Source organism: Manis pentadactyla, chromosome 1 (genome assembly GCF_030020395.1).
Source record: "Manis pentadactyla isolate mManPen7 chromosome 1, mManPen7.hap1, whole genome shotgun sequence".
NCBI lineage: Eukaryota > Metazoa > Chordata > Mammalia > Pholidota > Manidae > Manis > Manis pentadactyla.
Genome location: NC_080019.1, coordinates 175612949 through 175636323, shown reverse-complemented (window position 1 = coordinate 175636323; position 23375 = coordinate 175612949). Strand labels below are relative to the sequence as shown.

Sequence of the window (23375 nt, the reverse complement as noted above, 5' to 3'; positions counted from 1 at the left end):
ACCTTGGAGGCATGTGGCCTTGTCGGCCCCCAAGCCTGGAAGGCTTACATTAGTGCTGTTCGGAAAGGGGTCTTTGAACAAAGGGTCCACTTCATATACACGTCTACTGCTCTAGAGATGTGTGAGCTGGCCAATATCTGGCACCAGTACAAGGAAGAACAAGATGTCCAGAAAGACTGTTGCTTGGCACTGGTGTAGGCTGCAAGTGGAGGGAGGGAGGGTGTTGGAGAAGCTGTAGCAAGTAAGCAGAGCTTTCCTTCACTAGCCCAGTTCTTTTTCATGTGGAAGACCTTGCTCTGCACTAAGAAGGATGGGTCTGGCACAGTGAGCAGGGAAGAGGATGCCTATTCAGCACATAAAATCAGCCTAGAAGCTCTGTGGCAGCCAGGTCACCTACATGTCCCTGACACCAGACGTCATCTTAACCACATTCCCCATTTTATCATTTGCCTGGTGGAGCTGCCCAAGCCTCAAAGCCCAATCATCAGACTCTGTGGCTATGATCCTGTCCAGACTGTTGGAGTTTACTTCTCTGGAATGATTGCTGTTGTTTTTCTTAGCAAATGTTATTTAATCATGGTGAATATTTATCAAAAGCTTAGCTGTAAGTAACCATACATATGAAAAAGATTGCCTAAAGGGCAAGAAGTTCATCCCTCCCTCTGGAACACTGATTTCTTCTTTAAAAGTAGCTTTACTGAGGCATAATTGACATGCAATGAACTGCACATATTTAAAGTGTATGATTTGATAAGTTTTGGCATATGAATTCACCCACGAAAAGTGGTATATCATACACAAATTTTCCTCATGCACCATTGTTATCTCTCTCTCCTGTCCAACCCTTACATCCCTCCGTCCCTGTCCCCAGGCAACCATTGACTATTTTCTGTCACTATAAATTGGTTTACTTTTCCAGAGTTTTATATACATGGAATAATGTAGTATGTACTATTTTTTTTTAAAGCTGTCTTCTTTTACTTGGCCTAATTATTTTTTGAGATTTTTCCGTACTGTTGCATACATCAATGGTTCTTTTCTCGTTTTTGCTGAGTAATATTCCAATATGTAGACATACTATAGTTCATTTATCTGTTCAATGGTTGATGGATATTTGGGTTTGTTTCCAGTTTGGGGCTATTAATAATAAAACTGCGTGAATATTCATGTAGAAGTCTTGTGCAGGCATATGCCTTCATTTCTCCTGATACAAACCTAAGAGTAGAATGGTTGGATCCTATGGTAGGTGTATGTTTAACTTTTTAAGATAATTGCCTGTTTTCCAAAGTGGCTGTACCATATTATATTCCCACCAGCATTGTATGATATTCCTTTTCCTCCACATCCTTTGCAACATTTGACTAGGTTGGTCTTTTTCTTCACCATTCTAATAAGAATATGTCATAGTATCTCATTGTGATTTAATTTGCATTTCTCTGATGCAATGCTGAGCATCTTTTCTCATGCATATTTTGACATCCATGTATCTTTGGTGAAGTATCTGCTCAAATCTTTTGCCCATTTTTTTTTTAATTTAGTTGTTTGGCTTTTTATTATTGAGTTTTGAGAGTTCTTGTATTCTGGACACAAGTCCTTCATCAGATATATGATTTGCAAAGATTTTCTTCTGGTTTGTGCCTTTTCTTTTCATTTGCTTAAGAGTGTCTTTCAAAGAGAATTTTGATAAAGTCCAATTTACCAATTTATTCTTTTATAGATCATGTTTTTTGTATCAGATCTAAGAAACTTTTGCCTAACCTAATGCCCCAAAAGGGTTTTTTATTTTTTACTTTTTATTAAGGCATTATTGATATACACTCTTATGAAGGTTTCACATGAAAAAACAATGTGGTTACTACATTTACCCATATTATCAAGTCCCCACCCATACCCCAATGCAGTCACTGTCCATTAGTGCAGCAAGATGCCACAGATCCACTATGTGTCTTCTCTGTGCTACACTGTTTTCCCCATGACCCCCACACACATGTGTACTAAACATGATACCCCTCAATCCCCTTCTCCCTCCCCCCCCACCCGCCCTCCCACACCCCTCCCCTTTGGTAACCACTTGTTCCTTCTTGGAGTCTCTGAGTCTGCTGCTATTTTGTTCCTTCAGTTTTGCTTCGTTGTTATACTCCACAAATGAGGAAAATCATTTGGCACTTGTCTTTCTCTGCCTGGCTTATTTCACTGAGCATAATGTCCTCCAGCTCCATCCATGTTGCAAATGGTAGGATTTGTTTCTTTCTTATGGCTGAATAATATTCCATTGTATATATGTACCACCTCTTCTTTATCCATTCATCTACTGATGGACACTTAGGTTGCTTTCATATCTTGGCTATTGTAAAAAGTGCTGCAATAAACATAAGGTGCATATGTCTTTTTGCCCCAAAAGGTTTTTCTCCTGGGTTTGCTTCTAGAAATTTTAGAGTTTTAGTTTTTATATTTAAGCCTATGATCCATTTTGAGTTAATTTTGGAATATGATGTGCTGCTATATGGTTCAAAGTTCATATTTTTACACATGGATATCCAGTTGTTCCAGCACCATTTGTTGAAAAGTCTGTCCTTTCTTCACTGCATTACCTTTGCACCTTTGCTGAAAATCACTTGTCCATATATGTATGGATCTGTTTCTGGACTCTATTCTGTCTCATGATGTATTTGCTTATTTTGATATCAATACCATATTATATTGATTATTGTAGGTTTATATTGTCTTGAATTAGGAGTGCTAGTTCTCTAATTTTTTTCTTCTCTTTCAATGTTGTTTGGCTAATCTAGGTCCTTTGAATTTTTTTAATCAAGTTGCCAACTTCTGCAGATTTCTCCTGGGATTTTTATTGAGATTGAGTCCATAGATCAAATTTAGACCATTGACTTCTTAACAATGTTTTGTCTTTTAATCCATGACCACAGTATATTTCTTCATTTATTTAGGCCTTTTCTAATGTCTCCCAGCAATTTTTTATAGTTTTCATTGGAGGAGGTCCTTCACACCTTTTATCAGATTTATTCCTAAGTATTTTATTTTTATGCTATTATACGTGTTATTACTTTTTATTTTACTTTTCAATTTTTTGTTGCTAGTATGTGGAAATATAATCAATTTTTTTGTGCTGATCTTGTATGCTGCAACCCTGCTAAACTACTTTTTGGTTATAGGAGCTTTTTTGTAGATTCCATCAGATTTTGTGCATAAATGATCATATCATCTGTGAATAAAGACAGTCTCTAGCACTGGCTAGAAGCACGAGTACAGTGTTGAACAGAAGCACTGAGAGAAGACATTCTTGAGTTTTTCTTGATCTTATGGGGAACAGATTAAGTCCTTCAAAACTAAGTATGATGTTAACTATAGTTTTACTGTAGATGCACATTATCTAGTGAGAAGTTCCTTTGTATAATTATTTTGCTGAGGGTTTTTTTATGAAGAATTGATGTTGGGTTTTTTCAAGTGCTTTTTCTGTGTCTGTTGATCGTGTTTTTTCTCTTTTAGTTTGTTCACAAACCAACCTTGCATTCCTAGGATAAACTCCAGTTGGTCATGTTGTATTATCCTCTCCTTATATTGTTGGATTCATTTTCATAAAATTTTGCTTATAACGTGGTATTTATGTTTTTAAGGGATGTTGCTCTGTAGTTTTTTTTTTTTCTTGAATATCTTTTTCTAGTTTTAGTAATGCTGGCCTTGTAGAATGAATTGGGAAGTATTTCCTCCTCTTCAATTCCTGGTAAAGTTTGTGTATAATTGTATGATTGGCATTCACATGTAGTATAGTTACCTTACAATAGTATGCTTCCATCTTTCCCTTCCCAATCTTTGTGTTACTGTTTTTACTTTTAGGTACATTATAATCTCCATATAATTGTTACTATTTTTATTTAAACAATTAGTTAAATTTTAAAGATATTTAAATAATAAAAATCAATCATACAGTTTTCTGTGAAACTAACATTTCCAGAGCTCTTAATTTCCTTGTATAAGTCCATGTTTCTATCATTTTCCTTTTGTTTCAAGGATATCTAACATTGTCATGCAGATGTGCTAATTCTTGTACAGTAGAATTCCTTATGCTTTTGTTTATCTGAAAAAGCCTTTATTTCACCTTTGTGTTTGAAAGATATTTTTGCTGGATATGGAATTCTAAGTTGAGGTTTTCTTTTCTTCCTTCAGTATTTTGAAGATTTCCCTCTACTGTTTTCTTACTTGGCCTTCTATCTGATGAGAAATCAGTTTTCCTCCTTATCTTAGTTTCTGCTCACTTTGTGTCTTTCTTTTTGTTGGTTGATTTGAAGATTTTTCTCATTATTACTGTTTTTGAGCACTTTGATTAAGCAACTAACTTGTTTTTATCTTATACACATCATGAATCATATAACCAGTTGTGCTTCCTTCTTTTCATTGGTTTTTCAAAAACTCAGATCTACATTTATGCCTCAATTCATGAATGCTATGTACTCTCCTCACCTGAGTTTTCATCATAATTCTCCTTATTTTCTCTTTTCCCTAATATTTTTCAAGTTTTTATCCTGTCACAGAACATGCTTTTTTATTTATTTTTGGACTCATGGAAGTAACACATCCTGTTTGTATTGTCAAATGCTTCACATATGTATAGATAAATTGCTAGTCATCTCTCCTCCTCCACCACCCTTATCTCTCAATCCCACCATTCAGGTTAATGGTTGTTAACAGTTTTTTGTGAGAACTTCCATATCTCTATGTGCTTGTATAAACATATCTGGAAATAATAGTGTGTTTATTTTATAAGACCCCTTGACTCCTTTGTGGAAAAAGGTAAGACAAGGAAAAGATAAACAAATGGAAATGTTTCATTGTGATGATGATATGAACATAGAAATCATTGCACATGTTTAGTGTTGTTTCATTTTTGATGGCCAGATTTGAAGTGCCCTGGGAGGGCTTACTCTGGAGCCTTTAGTTCAGAGCACATAGGATACTCTAACCTCTGTGTAACAGAGCCAGCAAGCAAAGGAAAATTGTAACCTTGATTCTTTTGCAGATAATCAAAGACCTGCAGCTACTGGGGTTGGTGGCAGCCCTTGTGATAGCTGATGTGATCCTGCTCATGACATGGGTGCTGACTGATCCCATCCAGTGCTTCCAGATTCTCAGTGTCAGTATGACGGTGAGGGGCCCAACCCTTGGAGAATATGGTTCCTCAACTGGGAGGTCTGGTTTCTGTGTGTAATGGGGCTTACTCTCCCAGCAGTATTCACTGTGTGGTCATTTCCCCAACAAGAGATCAATGACCCAAAGAGGAGGGAGTGCCAGGAGCTGTGGCTGTTGTGAATACCTCCCCTTTGTCTGTAGGATGTGCAGCCCCTTGTACTGTCCCTTTCCAAGAGCATCCCCTGAGATGTCAGCACACTAGAATCCACCTGACAATTATCTTTGCTTCCAGATTGTCAATAATGAGTATTTTCAGCTACAGGAAGTTGCTTTTCCCTAAGTGTTGAGAGGTAAAGGTAGTATTTTGAGGTGGTCTTTAGAGTCAGTCAACCTCTCAGCCCTACCACGTATCAGCCATGTGGCCTTGGAAAAGTCGTTTAGCGTAAGTCCCTATTTCTTCTACTGGTAAAATGGAGATAATATTATTACCAATTTCATAGGGCTGTGGTAAAGATTAAGTGAAACAAGGCAGTTAAAGGACTCACCTGTGCCCTGTACATAGTGTTCAATGAATATGAAGTATTATATGTCTCCAGCCTCACAAAGGGCCAAGGAATGCAGTGGAATCTTGACATTGCAGATTGAATATTTACAGCTTCACCTGCTAACAAATAGCAGAAACATGCTGTGAAATAATTTGTAATTTTTCTGACACACTAATTTAAATCACTATGACCACAAAGCGCATAACTGAGGAATAAGCCCTGCCACTACCCAACGTCCACATACCAGCCCAGCTTTATCATCTTTTTCTTCAACTCAGAGCCACTCTCATTTAGATTCTAATGAAGTCAATTAAATGTTACAATTTTTACCTGTGAAGGGGGAAGTTACATGTGCTGTAGAGGTGTTCATGCTCCTCTGGATGGATGTGCACAAGATCTGCTGTGAGTTCCTGGTAATCACAGGAGCCCTCAGTCCTAACTCTGTGTCCCTTCTAGGTGGCAGGGAGAGATGTGTCCTGCTCCCTGACCAGCACACACTTCTGTGCCTCCCGGTATGCTGATGTCTGGATTGCTCTCATTTTGGTGTGCAAGGTTGGTAGCTACATCTCCTTGAGATACAGTTTATCTGTCGCCAACAAGATGGATATGAAGAGGGAGTTACTGGAATTAATGAGGTGGTATCTGCAAAGAATCTTGAAATCAGAGGAGACCTGTGTTGATGCATAAATCTCAAAGGCATGACCCTTATTATTTCTCTACTTTTTTTTGTTTTGAGAGTCACATTCCCAACTCTTTGGACTCTCTCATTCAGTCCTCCCTCAAATCATGTGTAATTCACCCACTGTTTCTCCCATTTCTTGGTCTGGTTTTTTAATTGATTTGGCAATACCAGTTTCCTCCCCAACTCCCTGCAAGGGGAATTATGAGGAGACAGTCTCTCCAGCTTAATTTGTTCCCATAAGTGCCTTTATTATATCTTGTGTCTTTAGATTTGGGTCAGGGCATCCTGCTGCCTTCCATTCACTAATCTTTCTGGCTCTGGCTGGAAGCAAGGCTGGCCCTAAGACAGATGGCCACATCAGGGTGTGCTTTGAGTGGTTCTGGCTGTCTCAGAGTATCCCCATACTACCCAGAATCTCTCTTTATTAGCTTCATCTGTCTCTGTTAGGTGGCAAAAGTAGGATTATTTCCAGAGGGCATAGGATACCTATCCAGGACACCAAGACAAGTCCTTAGAACCCAGTATCCTATTAGCTGGTTTTCATCTTCGTGGAACAGAGAATCTGGCTATGAGGGGTGTAGGGCAGGCTTGTTTCAATGAACAGGTCAGGCTCTGTGTGGCAAGAGGTTCCTTGTTGACTGTAAGGACAAAAAGGCCTGGTTAACTGATTGCTAGCAGAAGAGAAGTTTTTGTAGAAATACGTGGTTTCTATTGCAATAGAGGGGGTGAGGACTTGATGATAAGGGTGAATATTGAAACCACAATGTTGTTTATGTGAAACCATCTTAAGATTGTATATCAGTGATACTTTAATTAAAAAAAGAAAGAAAAGAAATACATGGTCTTTAAAGGTAAACTTTACTCACTTCACTACTAGGAAAGTGTTCAAGTGATTGCTCTGAGAATTGGCTCTGAGGCACAGGGCTGGGACAGGGAACTGTTGCTGTTTAACTATGTGCAGCTTAGTAGAAATATGCTTAAATAGAAACACTAGAAAATGAGCAGCTCTTGATCTCTAGTTTCTTGCTAATAGTTAAGAAAATGAGCTTCCAAATATAGCAGGGTTTGAACTCTGATTAAGTGAGTTCCTAGCTGACCCTGAGCCTCATTTAACTTCTCTGAGCTTAAGTTCCCACATATGTAAAATGGAGGTGATGATAACATCCTCTCAGAACTGTTCTGAGTTTCAATGCATGTTAGTGCATGTTGAGAATTTCAACCACTCCTGGCCCATAGGAAGAGCTCGATAAATGTTAGCTATTGTTGGTATTAATCTTCCCCTGGTGCCCTGGACAGCTCTGGAAAGTGCCTCTGTGGGCTCATCTGGTCCCTGCAGGAGAGCATGTCCTCCCAGCACAGAGACTCAGCACCTCCCCTGGGGCAGCTCACTCTGCAGCTCAACTTGATTTATTTTCTCCACTGCCTCTTATATAAAACCATTCCCATTTTATTTCACTATAATATCTTTCTGAAGGACAAAGAAAGAAAAGGGGAAAAGAGTACCGAGTTTCAGGAAACTGCCTGAGCCAGACCCCTGTCGGCTCCCTGGGCAACGCGCAGTCTTGAAGAGAACCCAAATCTCCACATTCAGTTCAAGGAGCCCCTGCCTGAGCCTCTCAAGTACCCCCACCCCACACTGCTGAGCAGTGAAGGTGAATGACATACATATATTGTATATGCATCACTCAAACACAAGTCATGGCTACATAAATTCCCTTTTGAAAAGGACTTTAAATACAAAAATACATGCTCAATTCCCTTTTGAAAAGGACTTTAATGGAGTGAAAACATTTTAATACGATCATATTTGAACATTTAGAAATCATAGAATTAATTTCATTCACCTCTATTAAATTACTAATCATTCAATATTCTGCCAACTGCCACCTGATAGCATCAGTTACCCAAAAGTCAGGTCCCACTGGCCTGACTTGTGTGTCTTCTAGTTATTGAAGGTCTCAGGGTGGCCATGTTTGGTCCTCAGGCCCCTTTTGGGACACTGGGCATTAGCAGCACCCAGAAGACATCTCTGTTGTGCTGATTCCTTCACTGTAGGCACAGCCAGTCCTCCAAAAAATAATCTTTAGGACCATCCCTGCAGGTGGAGTTAGGTTATGTGGTTTTACTGGCAGGTACCCTGCTTATACTTACTTTGACTATCAGTTCTCCCTCTGAGTCCCCATGCCCCCCACCTCCACCTCATCCCCTGTGGCATCTTCACATTCTGTCATACAACATGGACGCTTGTGTGCCTTGCATTTCCCTAGCAAACTGAGCTCCGTGAAAGCCAGGACCGTGGCTTACTCCTTTTTGCACCATTGCCTGCCCTACACCTAACATGACACTTTGCACAGAATCAGGCAAACTTATGTTCAATCTATATATTATGTATTACTGGTTAAAGCTTTGATTACTGTTTAAATGCAGCTCCTTCTAGGAGAGCAGCCCTCTAAGGTGCTGGGAGTCATGTTCTCTGTCATACAAATAGGTATCTGAGAGCAGGTTTATATTCACGGGACAAAAGGAAAGAACAGAGCTGTGGGTTTCTGACGATGGGGCAGGGAGAGTCACAAAGAGGGTGGAGGGTGTGGATGGAGCCTTTGCTGCCCGTGCCCGGCCCCAGTCTTGCCCAGGACCCAGCCTGCCTTTGTTCTCCTCTTTTTCCGTCTTCCATAAACACCCTCTGGCACAGAGCCACGGCCAGCCTGTAGAGGTCCTCTGTGTAAATCAGAAAAAGACATCCCTTCTAGACAGAGGCAGTCTTGCAGGTGCAGGGCTTGGCAAGCAGGTGGTGCCTTTGGGAAACTTAGAAGAAAGAGCGCATCCTCAGACTGTTTCAGCTTCCACGAGCCCCTCAGGTCTGTGCAGCGCAAAGCCACACAATGGCGGCAGTAGCCCTCACCGCCCCAAGCCCGTGTGCCCACTGCCTGGCAGCCCTTTCTGCAGGGCTCCCACCCACCCACACCATCCTGTCCCTCATCCCAGCAGAGTTCTGTCTGATGGCTGATTTGTTGAGCTGCCATAAACTAATTCTCAGGAAAGGAGAGGAAAATAACATTCCTTAAGCACGTCCCAGGTATAAGGGGCCACCCGAAGGGCCTCCCATGCACCGTCTTAGCAAATCCTTTAAGGTCAGTGTTTTTGTCCCTATTTTACAGGTGAGGAGATTGGCCCCATCCCTACTGCTCTTTGACCCCAACCTGTTACTTCACTTCTCATTCTCTTCTTGCCTCCAGGGCCTGCTGCTGCTGTATGGTGCCTACCTGGCTGGCCTGACGGACCACGTCAGCTCTCCTCCTGTGAATCAGTCTTTAACCATCATGGTTGGGGTCAACCTCGTGGTGCTGGCTGCTGGGCTTCTTTTTGTGGTTACTAGATACTTGCACACCTGGCCCAACCTGGTCTTTGGACTCACGTCTGGAGGCATCTTTGTTTGCACAACCACAATCAACTGCTTCATCTTCATTCCCCAGGTATGCCCCAGGGAGAATTTGATGGAGCCCATCCTCTTCCTCACTCCAGGGGCTTCACTGGGCATGATAAATATTTGCTCATGTTTTTATGAAGACTTTTGGGTAGTATTTATTGGAGAGTCCGAAGGAAGGTAGGTTCCTAGTGAACTGGCTCCCTCTTTTCTTCCCTTGTCGCTCTCCTAAGGAAGGACAGCTGTGCTCCTGGTCAGTAAGGGGGGCAGGCTGAGTGGCCAGGCAGCAGCCCATTTCCCTCCCTGGTGGGCTGCCCCTCAGAAATGTCCTTCACTAGCCTGGGAATGAGGAAACTTTATTTCTTTCCTATTTGGGATTGCAAATCCACAGGGAAGAACTCATAGGGAACTTCATGTAGTTTAAAATGCTTTTCCTATACTCTGGTGTTTCTTCAGGTTGTATAAATCTTCCACCTTTTAAAATGCTATATTTTCTTTTATCAGAGGAGAGGAAAGTATAGAACATTTCTCTCCTTTTCTAATAAAGAGACATAAAACCTCAATAAAAATATGTTTCATAGTATGGACAATAAGAAAAAAACAAATGAGAGAGGAAAGTAGTAGAAATACCCAGAAAGCAAAGTGAAAGAAAAGGAGTCAGAGGGAAGGCAGAGGAATCCATAGGCTCTGAAAGGAAAGTGATATTAAATTATTCATGGTGTGCCAGAGGCTACCAGTGAACCACAGATGTCCACGGTAGGCACTTGTCCTATTTCCCTTCTAGTTCACCTTTTTCTCCCCTGTAAGTCCTCCCTCTTCCTACTGCTCCCCCAAGATCCCATCCTGATCCCATTGCAGCTTCTGGTTGACTACGAATAGAGGGGGCTAATCAGTAATTAAAAGTGTTGGCTGAGGAATAGGAAGAGTTCACTTTGGGGCACAGTGTGACACAGGCATAGGCCCTTTACCTGTTTTTCCTTTTCATAAATGCTCATTAAAATACCCAACAGAATAAACAAATATGGACAAATCTGTAGCAGTAGCACAAAGACCCAATGCTGGGTATTGCATCTGGGCTAGAAACTAGAGGAATCTTTGCTGAATCGTACAATTAGAAGAACTGGATTTAAAGAAGCCATGAAAGCTGAGGCTTATTTGTCTGGGATGTAGCAGCAAAGGGCTAAGCAAGGACTGCCCCTCCCTGGGAGACGGGGAAGTGGATTTGGTGGAGAGCCTCCAAGTAGTCCACCTATTTAGACCCTGGGGCCAACATTGTTGATTGCTGACCCATCAAGCCATTGCCAACCTTGCTCTTCCTGGCTTGCCTCCACTAGATAGGCTGAAAGAGCCAAATACTTGCCTTGCCAGCCTCTGTTATAGTTAGGGGTGCCCATGTGACACAGTTTTGAACACTAAAGGTTTTCTGGGAAGTTCTGAGAAAGCTTTTGCTTTCCTGAAAAAGCTAATGATGTGGCTGGCATCACCTCTTCTACCTTTTTCCTAACTGTGAATGTTTGTGATGTCTGGAGAGATGGCAACCATTTTGTGACCATGAGGGAAAAGCCAAGAGAGTATATTTACTATACTAAGAAACTATAGCTCTTCCCATGTAAAGCTATAAATTCAGGGAGAAAGGGCCTATGAAGAGTTTCTTCAGTCCACAAGAAGAGGCCCACAAAGTTCTGAAGATTTGGAGAAGCTGCCTTCCTCTGAAGTAAAACAGAAGTTTTTAAAAGATACCTGATTTATCTTGTCAATAGGATTCAAGGGATATTGCCTCTCTTCTGCTAAAGTGAATCATCATGGAAAGGACATAATCACAGATCATGAAATATTGAATAAGGGTGAAAAATATTATGTTAAATTCAATGTCCCAGTAGAAGCACTGAATAGGCTATTAAACATGGCAAATTCCTGAATTAGTGAATTAATTCAAGGAGACATAAAAAAATGAGAGACTAGATAAGAAAGTATGGAGAACAGATCTAGGGATATAATTTAGAGCTAATTAAGGAGTCTCTGAAATGGAACAAGATAATATCGGACAAAAGAAATCACCAAGGAGCAATCAGAGGAAAGCCTTCCTGATCAGAAACAAGATGTCTGTCTGAAAACTGAGTGAATCACCAGCCTCCATGATGTGGTCCTAATTATATCTCCTCTCTTCACACTTGGCTCTGTCCCCCTTGCATCCTAAGCCTCAGAGGCATGACTCCCCATCCTTGGTGTTTGAACCATCAGTGGTGATATCTAGGCACGCTCCCATCTACATACAGGCATCAAAATGCAGGATGAAATGAAGTTCAGCTTGAAACCTGACTTCCAGGCTTGCTAAGCAATGAGCACTTGGTTTGTGGAAGCAGGGCAGAAATGGAATGATTAGGGGATCCAAAACTGGGCAGACGGGCAGACGGGCAGTGTTGGCCTTTCTCTTTCCCGCTGTCTGTCTCAATCCCCCTTTTCCTCCTTGCTGCCTTGAGCTTCCTGTCTCTTAGTCTACCTTTCTTCTTCTGTTTTCTGTCTCCTGCTTTTTTGCCTCTTTACACTGACCATGATCTAATACTAAAAAATATATTGTATAGTTGATTGTATTTTAGGTTTAGGAGGCAAATTATTTTTCAAAATATAAAAGTGACAGAGATTTGTCAGTTTTTTAGGCACCCCTGAATTGATTTTCCCCTCTGGCTCCGTGCCCTTTGGTAAGGGAAAGATTCTCCCTGGAGACCTGTACTGTGTATCCCCAGAAGAGTAGGACCACTGAGAAAACTTGGATTTGGAGAGCTCCCTGGGAGGGGAAGGGAGAGGAAGGAACAGGGAGGTGGGCTGCCATCTGCTACTGAACCTTCAGGCTGCACAGTGATGGGAGGGACTTCTGAAAGCAAAGGCACAGGATCCCCAGGGCAGCTGGGCGGCACTAGAGAGCTGGGTGACGTGCAGGATTGCTGAAGAGGCACGTGGATCCAGCAGCTTGCTACACAGGCCTTCAGGAAATGCCTACATGTTTATGCCAGAATGTAACATTTGTTCATGTATCCATTCATCCACTTATTAACTGCTGGGAGCATGCAGTTAAAACCCATGGCCCCACCTCAAAGTCTGTTTGGGAGTAGATGAAAGGAATAGTAATACATGTGGTAAGTGTTTGAGGAAGGTGCATTACACGTTGCTGAGTAAGGGGTGCTCAGTCTGTCTGGGAACTCGGTGACACTTACTCAGGAAAAGGAGTCCTTGGGCCCAGTCTTGAAGGAGGAGTGAGTTCATTGAGCAGGTTGATGAAAGGCAATGGGTGGATTTCAGATGGGGAATCACCACGACCAGCGGCAGAGCGGTGTAAAAGAGAATGGTGTATGTTCGGAGCACTACACGTCTTTGCAACTTCTGGAAGCACAAACTGAAACAAAGGGAGAGTGGCAGGAGGTAAGAGAGGCACAGAGGGTGAACTTCCAAAGGCCTCAGGGATATCCTGGTAAAGACTTGAGATTTAAACCCACTATTTCCTATTGCTACTATAAAGTTTACCACAAATTGAATGGCTTAAACAATATAGATTTATTATTATCTTACAGTTCCAGAGGTTAGAAGTCTGATATGGGTCTTATTTGATAAGGTCAGGCTGTTAGTTGGTCTCTGTTCCTTCTGAAGGCTCTAGGGGAGCAAGAATCCTTTTCCATGCTTTTTCCAGATTCTATGAGTATCCTCCATTTTTGACTCACAACCACTTACTCTGTCTTCAGAGCAGCAGTGTGGCACCTTCAAATCTCTCTTTCTGATCTCTAATTCCACGGTCACATCTCTTTCTGACTCCAACCTTCCAGTCTCCCTCTTATGAAGACTTGTGATTACACTGGGCCCACATAGACAATCCAGAATATTCTCCCCATCTCAAAATCCTTAACTCAGTAACACTTACAAAATCCCTTTTGCCACATAAGGTAACATATTCACAAGTTTAGGGATGGAAGGGAGCATCTTTGGGGGCCATTATTCAGCCCACCACACCACATAGCCCAGAGGCTGAGAAAGCAAGAATATGCTTGTCCTTCTGGATGAAGTGCCCTGCAGAGGTCCGAAATTGTGCCCTGAGGGTCATTTACAGCTGTATTCCAGAAAGGTTAAGGACCAGGGGTCAAGGCTCAAGGACCAGGATCTTAACAAATGGGGAGTTAGGGCAGGGGAGGGAGATTTAGTCAAGGGGTACCCTAGCTCCACTTGGCAAGATTAGGGTGAGACAGACCAAAACCTGGAGGTGCCCTTACACCAGTGCTGACCAATCCCTCCAGTAACCGTGCAGAGGGAATAAAGGAAAAACTGCATTGCTAAGGAAATGAGGGGCCCTATGTGGGCACTCCAACAACATGAGGGTCGGGTCTGTGCTAAGAGAACAACACTGGAGGTCTGCTCCATAGAGGACCCTGTGGTGCTAAGTGTGTGGGGTGCTGTTGGCACCCTGGCGAGGGGCCTTCAAGAATGGCGTCTGAGAGGGGAAGTCCCTGTGCCTGACCCAGCACAGGTCTCACAGACTCCTGATAATACCAAGGACTCATGCTTCTACAGAGCTCAGAGAGGTCAGGTCAATGAAGGACTCAAGAGGACTTGGGTGAGAATATGGGGTTGAAATGGGTGGCAGCATTTAGAATACTATCTGAGATTCACCCTATGTGGGTTACATTCCATATCACAGCTTAGTAGCTGTTTGATGAGATGGCAAGGAAATCCCAGGACACTGTGAGGGTCCTCATAGATACCTCAGCATCAGTTCTGGAGCCAGAGTGCCAGAGTAGCCAGTGGACACCACTAGGACTTCTAATTATTAGAATTCCTAAGGGACAAGAGAAGCCTTCTGCACCGTGGCCTCCCTGGACATTCATGTCACTGGCATTCGCCCTGTAGAGACAGTATCCTAAAGGCTCGGGAGCATGCCCGTCTGTGAATGTTCTGTGCTCACTTCCATCCCTGTTAAAGTAAACCAGCCCGTGCTTCCACGGAATTTTTTTTTCTCAAAACCAGCTTCTCCTGAAAAGCCTTCCCTAGGACAGCCCTGCCCCCTGCCCGTCTCTCTCCCCATCAGCTGTACTGAGGACATGTGGTGTGGCACGGTGCCCTGGGTGCAGCTGTGGCTCTGCTGCGCACTAGCTGTGTGGGCCTCAACAAGTCGTACTCCTGACTCTTTCCTCATTTGTCAAGGAAAAAGATGGTCAGGTCTCAGATCTCACATGCAATCATTTTGACTGATTTTTTACTGACATTGTGGTTCTCTATCTGTTCGAGCCTTGATTCTTGACGTAGATTAGAAGACCACCATCAAGGAACTGGGTTTTCCATAGCAGTATGTATACCATTACTCAACAAATGAGAAAAATTAAGAGCAGCTACATACAACTAAAAACAGTTTCATTTGAAATATACAGTGTGTGGATTGCTTATCCCTGTCATATCTCCTACACTCTGGCTTCAGAATATGGCTTTCAATGTGTACTTCAACTCTAGTTTTCTTTGACCAGTCCAAAATAGGTAGGTAGAGGGATTAAGCTAAGAGTCTTTTATTTTATCTACCTGTCATCTTCTTCCTTTGGCATTTTTAGAATGATGTAACCTTAACATTCTCTATGCCTTCTGCCGTTACCGTCTATGAACTATAAACTTTCCAGAGCAAATGACATTTGAGGAGAGAATAGTTTGTACATATGTGGATCAGTGACACTGTCATTCCTTGGTGTTTTTGAGGAGTGAGAGAATGTTTCTGGGTGTGTAATTAAATAAATAACATGTGTTCTTTTATCTAACAGCTGAAGCAATGGAAGGCATTTGAAGAGGAAAACCAAACAATCAGACGCATGGCCAAATATTTCAGCACTCCCAGCAAAAGCTTCCATACCCAGTATGGTGAGGAACAGAATTGTCATGCTAGAGGAGAGAAAAACTCCATGGAAAGACTCCTCACAGAAGTAAGCTCGACCCCTGCCTGGGGATTTCTTTGTAAAGAGCTCCAGTCACACGTCATACGTTAGTGGCCCCAGATGTCTCATTGTTAACATTCTTTCTTCTCCTCTCATCCCCCACCTCCTAGCCACTCCACCTTCCCTTAGCAGCAGATAAAACCTCAGCCTCTCCCCAGTGGCCCTCCCATTGCTGGCCCTCACCCACTTCATTCATTCATTGCACAGATGTGTGCCAGGCATTGTGCTAAGTGCTGATGAACAAAAAAGTATAGTCCATACCCTCATGAAACTCACAGTCCAGTGGAAGAAATAGACATTGGTCAAGTAAACAAATAATTATAAATTGTGTTAAGAATTATGAAGAAAAAATCAGAGTGGTAAGAGAGGATAATGAGTGGTAAAGGCAAGGAAACCTAATTTAGAGTGTCAGAAAAGACTCTCTGAACTGAGAGCTTAAGGTCAAGTACAAATTGGCCAGGCAAAGAGTGCAGGGAAGGGCATTGCAAGCAGGGGAAACAGCCTTGTAAAAGCCCTGAGTGGTAGTGGATGCTGGCTTCTTTTGTATGTTACATTCTTTCTTTACATAATATATTGCCCTCATTTCCAATATCTTATGGGGCCCCTGACTGTCTTTTCCAGGTTCTAACTAGAAATCTTTATCATCCTATTAACCCAGAAAGTCAAGAAGTGAAGTATCTACGGTTGGGGAAGAAGGCTGAATAGGGCCTCTGGATATCATAGTAGCACCAAAGTGGGGCCAAGCACCCCCCAGCCTTTCTTTCTTCTATTCTGGAGCCAGAGTTGGCACCTCTCCCAAAATTGGGCAGTGTGGTGTGGGCTTGAAGAAAGTACATGGACAAGCTGGGGGCTTCCCTGCCTCAGGAAGGAGGCACGGGGACCAGAGGAATTAGATGTTTCACACTAAATTATATTCCTTATTTTTTCAGTAAAGAACATACCTGGGTAGGTGCTACTTAGAAAACTATGCTCTTTTGTAACTGGACTGACATGTGGGTACACGTGGTCCCTATTTGAGAGGATGGTGTGATGGGGACCTAAGGAACACAGCCAGTGAAGGGGCTAACCTCCTCAGGTGCCCTGTCCAGGCCCCTCTTGTCTCATGCCACACCCTCAGTTCTGGACCTCTTTCATCCATCAGAGTAATACCTTCTCCATTGCCTTACTGTTTACGAAACTTTCAGGATCTTATTTCAAAGTCCACTTTCTTCCTGTCTGGCAACGGAGTAGCATTGCCTTTGATATTCTGTGAAGTCTTCAAAGAAGCACTTTTTCCCCAGCTAAAGAGAAGCCCAGAAACTTGGTGAGAACAGCCAGCATGATTCTTATTCATAGTCGACTAATGTTGAAACAGCCAAGTGGCCTGACTCTTTTCCCGTATGGTAACCTGGGATGTGCGTTTTGTACTTCCACCATGCTACTCTGTTTCCCATGCAGTGACTGAATCTGCTTTATCTGAAAAGATGCCTTGAGTCTGCACAGGAAGGGCCCAAGAGGAAGCAGGTGCATAGGTTGTAAAATGCTGGCCTCCACCCAACACCCTCCATCTGGAACATCTTTCTGAGAACAGGCCTGAGAACCAGCAGCTTGTCCGAGGGCCCTGTTCCAGGCCTAGAGGGGTTCCCATGTCTGAACCCCCAACTCCAACACTACCCTGTAGATAAACACGAGTACCTCTCCTGCCTCCATGTGTACGCAAACCCCAGCTCCAGCTTCTCAGATGCAGTTCCCACCTACACAGGCCCTCTGCTGCCCTGGGGCCCTCCTCTGACTTTCCCATGGGCAGTCTACCTTCTCATGGCCCCTATGGCTGGGGTCCCCCAGAGGCCCTTTGGGGCAGCATCTATCACTGGCTTCCCAGCTGCATGGAGGCCGGCAGGTGGCACTTTCCCAGAGACAGGACACCCTGCCTCCTCCTCTCTGCAGCAGAGGACATGCTCCTCTTCCCAGAACCACAGGAACAAGAGGGTGATTCCACTTCTCCTTACAGCCTGCACCTTATGAATCACACCTGTGGATATTTTGCACCCCAGATGTATCAAATGCAATGATTAATAAACTCATTTGAATGCAGCTGCCCTAGTAGGCCAGATTTTGGTCTCACAATGGCAGTGCCCCACGCTACGCCTCTAATTAGTATGCAGCCATGTGAAAACAGAGCCCTGCTTCCTTTTCTGAAGGAAGGGCAATTTAGTGTTTAGGCTGACATTTCTAAATCTGTAGCCAGCGAGCTTCAGCTATTGGGTGTGCTGGGGGCAGAAAATTCATCCCAATTTGATGTTTATCCTGTTTTCGTGTACCCAGAGGAATTCGTGGATAAGGCACAGAGAGGCAGCCCCCAGAGTTTGCTTGCTGGGTTAGTTGTCCTTCTTCCTCAGTCTGAGGCAGTAGAGCCCCCTGAAGCCAGCCTCCGAATGTGCATGGTGGGCTTCAGGAGCAAGACGGCTGGGGCCTGCCTGTGCGGCCTGCAGTCACCCCGTGAGCGCCTCAGAGGAATAGTTGGCACCACCCAGATACCACAAAGAGCCTGAGTGAATGTGTCCCTGTCACTCATCCACCCTGCTCCGGGGAGTCCTTGAGTCATGCACAGTTCCCGGCAGCACCCAGCCTGACTGCTCTGCCGGCAGGGAAGAGGGAGGGCAGGCAGGTAGGTGCTCAGCTGCCTGGCCTTTCCGCTTATTCAGCACTTACTCACTAGTCCTGGACTCTCCCCTGATGATAAAAGGAGACTAAACCAGGATGAAGCTGGGAGTACTAATGACCAGAAAATGCACCTTCCTGCTTGTAAGTAGGGAGCAGTAGATCTGCCTTGGAGTTGCTGCCAGAAGACTGTTGAGGGACTAGTTTACTTAAGTTACGGCTCCCTTGAGGGGTTACTCCTGGGCAATTCTCCCATATCAACCTGAGCAGAAGCCAGAGGTTCAGTCCACAGGCAATTTGTATCAGATACCCTAAAGAAGGGGAACATCCTTTTATTTCTAGGGCATAATAAATGGATGTCCAAATACTCATCTCAGCCTCTAAGGAGGATGGCAACAAAGAGGCAGCATTTGGGTATTTGGACAAGCACTTTCTAGAACACAATGCTCGTGTTATGACCTTCCCCAAACCCTCAGCTGTGTGTCATCCGCCCCAAGACCAGCAGCTCTCTTCCTCACTGTACTGCCTTTTGAGCGTCAGAAATTCCAGAAGGTGGACACGAGGTCTGAGTGAGAGAACCAGCTGTTGTACCACCGACGGGTAATTCAGGTGCCTGCTCTTTTGAGGAGATGTGGACAGCGGGTAGTGCCCAATGGTAGCTCTGGCCTCCTATCCCCGAGGCCCAGCCAAGGCGGGTGATAACACCAACCTGAGATTCTCATTGCCACCCCCTCCCACCCTTGCTGCTGCCTCCAGTCTTGTAGGAATCTCCATCCTTCTCTCTGCTCTTCCCATTTTCTAGTCTGTTTAGCAAGAGGCAAAATACTTGTTTCCTCATTCATTTGTCCCCACAAATTTATCTGTATTTTGCAAAAGTGTGGTGAGTCCAGAGTTGGGCCATCCTAAATATTATTCGGACTGGCGTTCTGCAGAATGAGCTGAGCTTCCCAGCCTGGAGGAAAGGTGAGAGGGAGCTGCAGCAGCCAGAAAACAGCTGTACTTTGCCTCCTCTGACCTCCCTGTCACAGACAATGCCACACAGTCTGGGGACGTAAAGGGGCACTTAGGTCATCCAACAATAAATTATGGCTAACCTATACTGAGCACCAGTTGTCAATTACTGTGCGAAACCCTTTACTCGCACCAGCTCAAGAGGTTTGCCCTCACAGAGATACCTCTGCAGAGCCTAAGAGCACCAGCTACTAGACAGAGGGACTGGCATTCAAAAAATAAACCAAGGTCTTCTGAAGCTTCGCTTTTTCCACCATGGGAGACAGTGTGAAAACCCTCGGTGGCATCTTTTGTTGATGGCTTTGCTTTTATTTTACAGAAAAATGCTATGATTGAAAGCCTGCAGGAACAAGTAAACAATGCCAAAGAGAAGCTAGTGAGGCTGATGTCAACTGAGTGCACCTATGACTTCCCAGGGGCGGCTGTCCTGCCCGCCTCTGCCTGGAGCAAGCACGACCTGGCTGCAGCCTCTGCCCATGGACCAGCAGCTCCAGGGCCTTTGGAATGCCCCTCTGACTCTCAGAATGACACCAGTGTGGCCGCCCAGGACTCCCACAGTACCTCAGTGCCCTCCTCAAGTGTACAAACCCAGGAGGGGCCTGTGAGGGATGCCAGCTCCTCCCCAGGGCACAAGGAGAAAATTTCTTGCTCAAAAGACTTTTCTGATCATTTAAATTTGGGCTGCAGCCAGAAGCCACAAGCTAAGCAAAGCCACGGTACAGAAAGAAGAGACCAGGTACCCATGGCACCCTGCCAGAGTCTCACAGCAGGTGGAATGGGCCCTGTTCCCCAGAGACAGGGTCAGGGGGAGAACTCAGAGGAGCCCCCGAAGCGGCTGTCAAGGGTCAACTCAGTGATCAGGGAGAAGCTTCAGGAAGTCTTACAAGATCTGGGTGTGGGCCCGGAGGCTGCCCTCTCCTCCTCCCCATCTTGCCCCCACCAGCTCTGGAAGCACAGTGCTGCCTCCAGTCCCCAGAAGATGCCGCTGTCCAAGGAGCTGGGCTTCAGCCCATACATGGTGAGGAGGAGGCGGGCAGCACAGCAAGCTCGCTCACACTTCCAGGGCTCTGTGCCCTCGTATGTGGGGCACCGGGCCAATAGGACTGTTTCTGGGGCACACAGTAGACTAAATGCACAGAATCGGGACAGCCCTTGCCTGGATCCCCAAGCTGCTGATTCCAGGGTACCAAGACCCTTTTCCAGGAAGCCTTTACTACTCCCAGACTCTCAAGGCAAGCCAGGCACCCTGGAGGGCAGCAAACAAAGCCAGACAGAGCCCCAAGGGGCTGGAGGGAGCTGTGCAGCCTTTCCTTACCAGCCTTCTGGTCCTAGCCAGGCACAGTGTCCCTCTGTCTCACACCCGTCCAGAGCCTCACCAGACCTGCCTGAGCAGCAGGCCCCAGGGCCCCCAGGCTGCCCCTCCCTGTACTGTCCATGCAGCTACCTTGAAACTGAGTCCAGCAGCTCAGATGAGTTCTTCTGCCATTGCCACCGGCCCTATTGTGAAATCTGCTTCCAGAGCTCCTCTGATTCCAGCAACAGTGGCTCCTCAGACTCAGACCCCGAGCCAGCTGGGGGGCTGGCTTCCTGGGAGAAGCTGTGGGCCCACTCAAAGCCTATTGTGAACTTCAAAGATGACTTGAAACCCACATTGGTATGAAAAGCAGCAGAACAGGTCTGGATGTAGAGGTCAGTCCAGGACAAGCCACACGGAGCCTGCAGGAGGAAGGCCTGTCCTGGCCTTTGGGGAGCAGACCAGTGCCCTGTGTTTGACCTGCCCATACCATGTTTTAGCTATGCTCGCTTGAGCACTTCTTGGTCTTTCAAAAGAGGGGTATTGCCTGTCTTGTTACTACCTCACAGCATTCTTGGAAAAGACTCCAGCTGACCACAAAAGATAATGCTTTGGATAAAAGGTGCTAAATGAGCACAGAGAGTTTTCTGTCCTGGTCATCCATTCTACAAAACTCTCATGTATACCAGATGGATGGCTGCGTGGTCGGTCTGATAGAAAGATGGAAGGGAAATTGCTATAGAACCAGACCTGTGGGCCCTGACCCATCGAGCCAGCCTTTTGGTAGGCAAGACCTGCTAGGAAGATAACTCTCCTACATCCCTGGGTGTCCCACTCTTGGCAGGGGACAGTTTTGTTTCTGCAGAAGATTGTGAAGAGCACCACCCCAAGTCCCAGCTTCTGCCCAGACTCAGCCCAGAGCCGCCTCTGTGCCACTGTTGGGTGTTTGTGTCTTCCCATCAGTATGGCACCTCGCCGTCATCCCTGAGACTATCAGGTCTCCACGACTTCTCTCTCCTGGGCTCAGAGGGCACCTGAGGTGCAGACTGTCCTGTGGCCCACCCCTTTGGCTCCACTGCTGCTGCAGTTTCGTCCCAGGAAATCAGGCACCAGCATCTCTGTAGAGGTTGGGGATGCCTAGAGGGTCTTTGGGCATCATTGCGGTTACATGACCACCAATGGCTGCGTAACCCAGAAATAGAAGATAGAGAAACAGGAAGGAAGAAATGGGAGAGAAAAAGGCAGGAAAAGAAACAAGTTTTGAACGTTTCCCTGGAGTCTGGCATGGTACTTGGTAATATCAAATTTGAGTAATCCTTTATGACAGCCCTGTGAAGGAGATACTCTTGTTCCCATTTTTACAGATGGGGAACAAGAGGACTCTGGGGAATATGAGGCTTAGAGAAGAGGTGCCTTCCCCAACATCACACTGCTGGAGAGTGGCCAAGGAGGGCTTGCCCACAGCCAGTAAAGCAAAGGGTAGTGTAGGAGAGCTGCGATGTGCTCACCCTGCAGTCCAGGCTAACAAAACTGGTTTTCCCTGCCTCACTGCCTCAGGGGCCTACCTGCATCTCCCAGGGGAGCCAGGGAGTTGTCTGCCTCCAGAGCCACAGAGAAAGCACAGCTGGACCGCTTGGCTTGCTGCTGGGCAGGTTGTTTACAGGCCACCCCCCGCCCCTGCTCCCCACGTGTGCATCAGTGTGTGTCCGCGTTTGTGTGCAGGAGTTTGGGCCTCGACTGATAAGCTTGTCAGGGGGCATCTGGCTCCAAATGTCCACAGAAGATTCCTTATGGACTCTCAAGGGCTGCCAACACCTCCTGAATCTCCAGACACTGGACTGGGAGGCCCTACTGGTAGCATAGCTTCTTCTATCGTTCACTTTTAAATACAATGTCATAATTTATTCTGTGTGTGGGTTTGCAGTTTCTGCTTGCACTGTTTGTATGCTGTCCAAGTGACACCTTAATAAAAGAGAAATGGCTCCCAAGGCAAGCTCTTCAGAAATTAGTCTCGTGCTGGGAAGGAGGGGCATGGAGGCTGAGCCACCCAAAGGAGGTGACACACAGCAGCCATCAAGTCAGGTTCCAAGTGTGTTTTCTACCAGACTTGCATTTGTGAGAGATTCTTCTGTGGTCTCCCTGTGCAGCTTCTTATCCCAGAAACACCTGCCCCAGTGGGTGGAGACCCTGGAGACCCTGGACTCTGTTCACCTGCTGGGGCTCCTGTGGTTGGCCTTTGCCTCCTTCAGCTCCTTTCCTGCTGGTATGTTACAGCTGTCCTGAATGTGGACCATGCAGGCTCTGAACCTCTCACCCTCTCCATTCCTATGCCCTCAATCCCACCATCTCAGCCCTTCCACATTTCCATCCCTCTTCTGTCTAGAATTTGTTTCTCTACTTCATGCACCTTATGAATTAGTGGTCCCTCAAGATTGAGGTGGAGCATGCATTCTTGCTTCCATCTTTCCTAAACACCCCCAAGTAAAATTGACTGATCCTCTGGTCAAATAAAGGATATTTTGGGGTCCATGTTTTGAACTCAGTTATATAGAGGATTCTATTATCCATTTTACCTAGAATGAATTTGTAACCCTAGATAGACTCAATTGAAAAGCTGGAGAATCTATCCTGAATTTTCATTTTTTATCATTTCATTCAAAATGATGTGCCAAATACCACA

The 23375-nt window shown here is 45.0% G+C and overlaps 1 protein-coding gene across 3 annotated transcripts in view; it reads left to right on the top strand.

Moving 5' to 3' along the window:
• GPR156 (G protein-coupled receptor 156) overlaps nt 1–22866 on the top strand; it is a 95639-nt gene extending 72773 nt beyond the window's left edge. For 2 of the 3 annotated variants that reach the window (XM_057503033.1, XM_036883473.2), the window contains exons 6-10: nt 5033–5158; nt 6144–6239; nt 9606–9842; nt 15580–15738; nt 19721–22866. In XM_057503033.1, coding sequence (XP_057359016.1) covers nt 5033–5158; nt 6144–6239; nt 9606–9842; nt 15580–15738; nt 19721–21061 — 1959 coding nt within the window. In that variant the 3' untranslated portion in view covers nt 21062–22866. The remainder of the gene's footprint in view (nt 1–5032; nt 5159–6143; nt 6240–9605; nt 9843–15579; nt 15739–19720) is intronic. The other variant, XM_036883475.2, reaches the window with a different exon arrangement.
• Nucleotides 22867–23375: the final 509 nt, after the last annotated feature.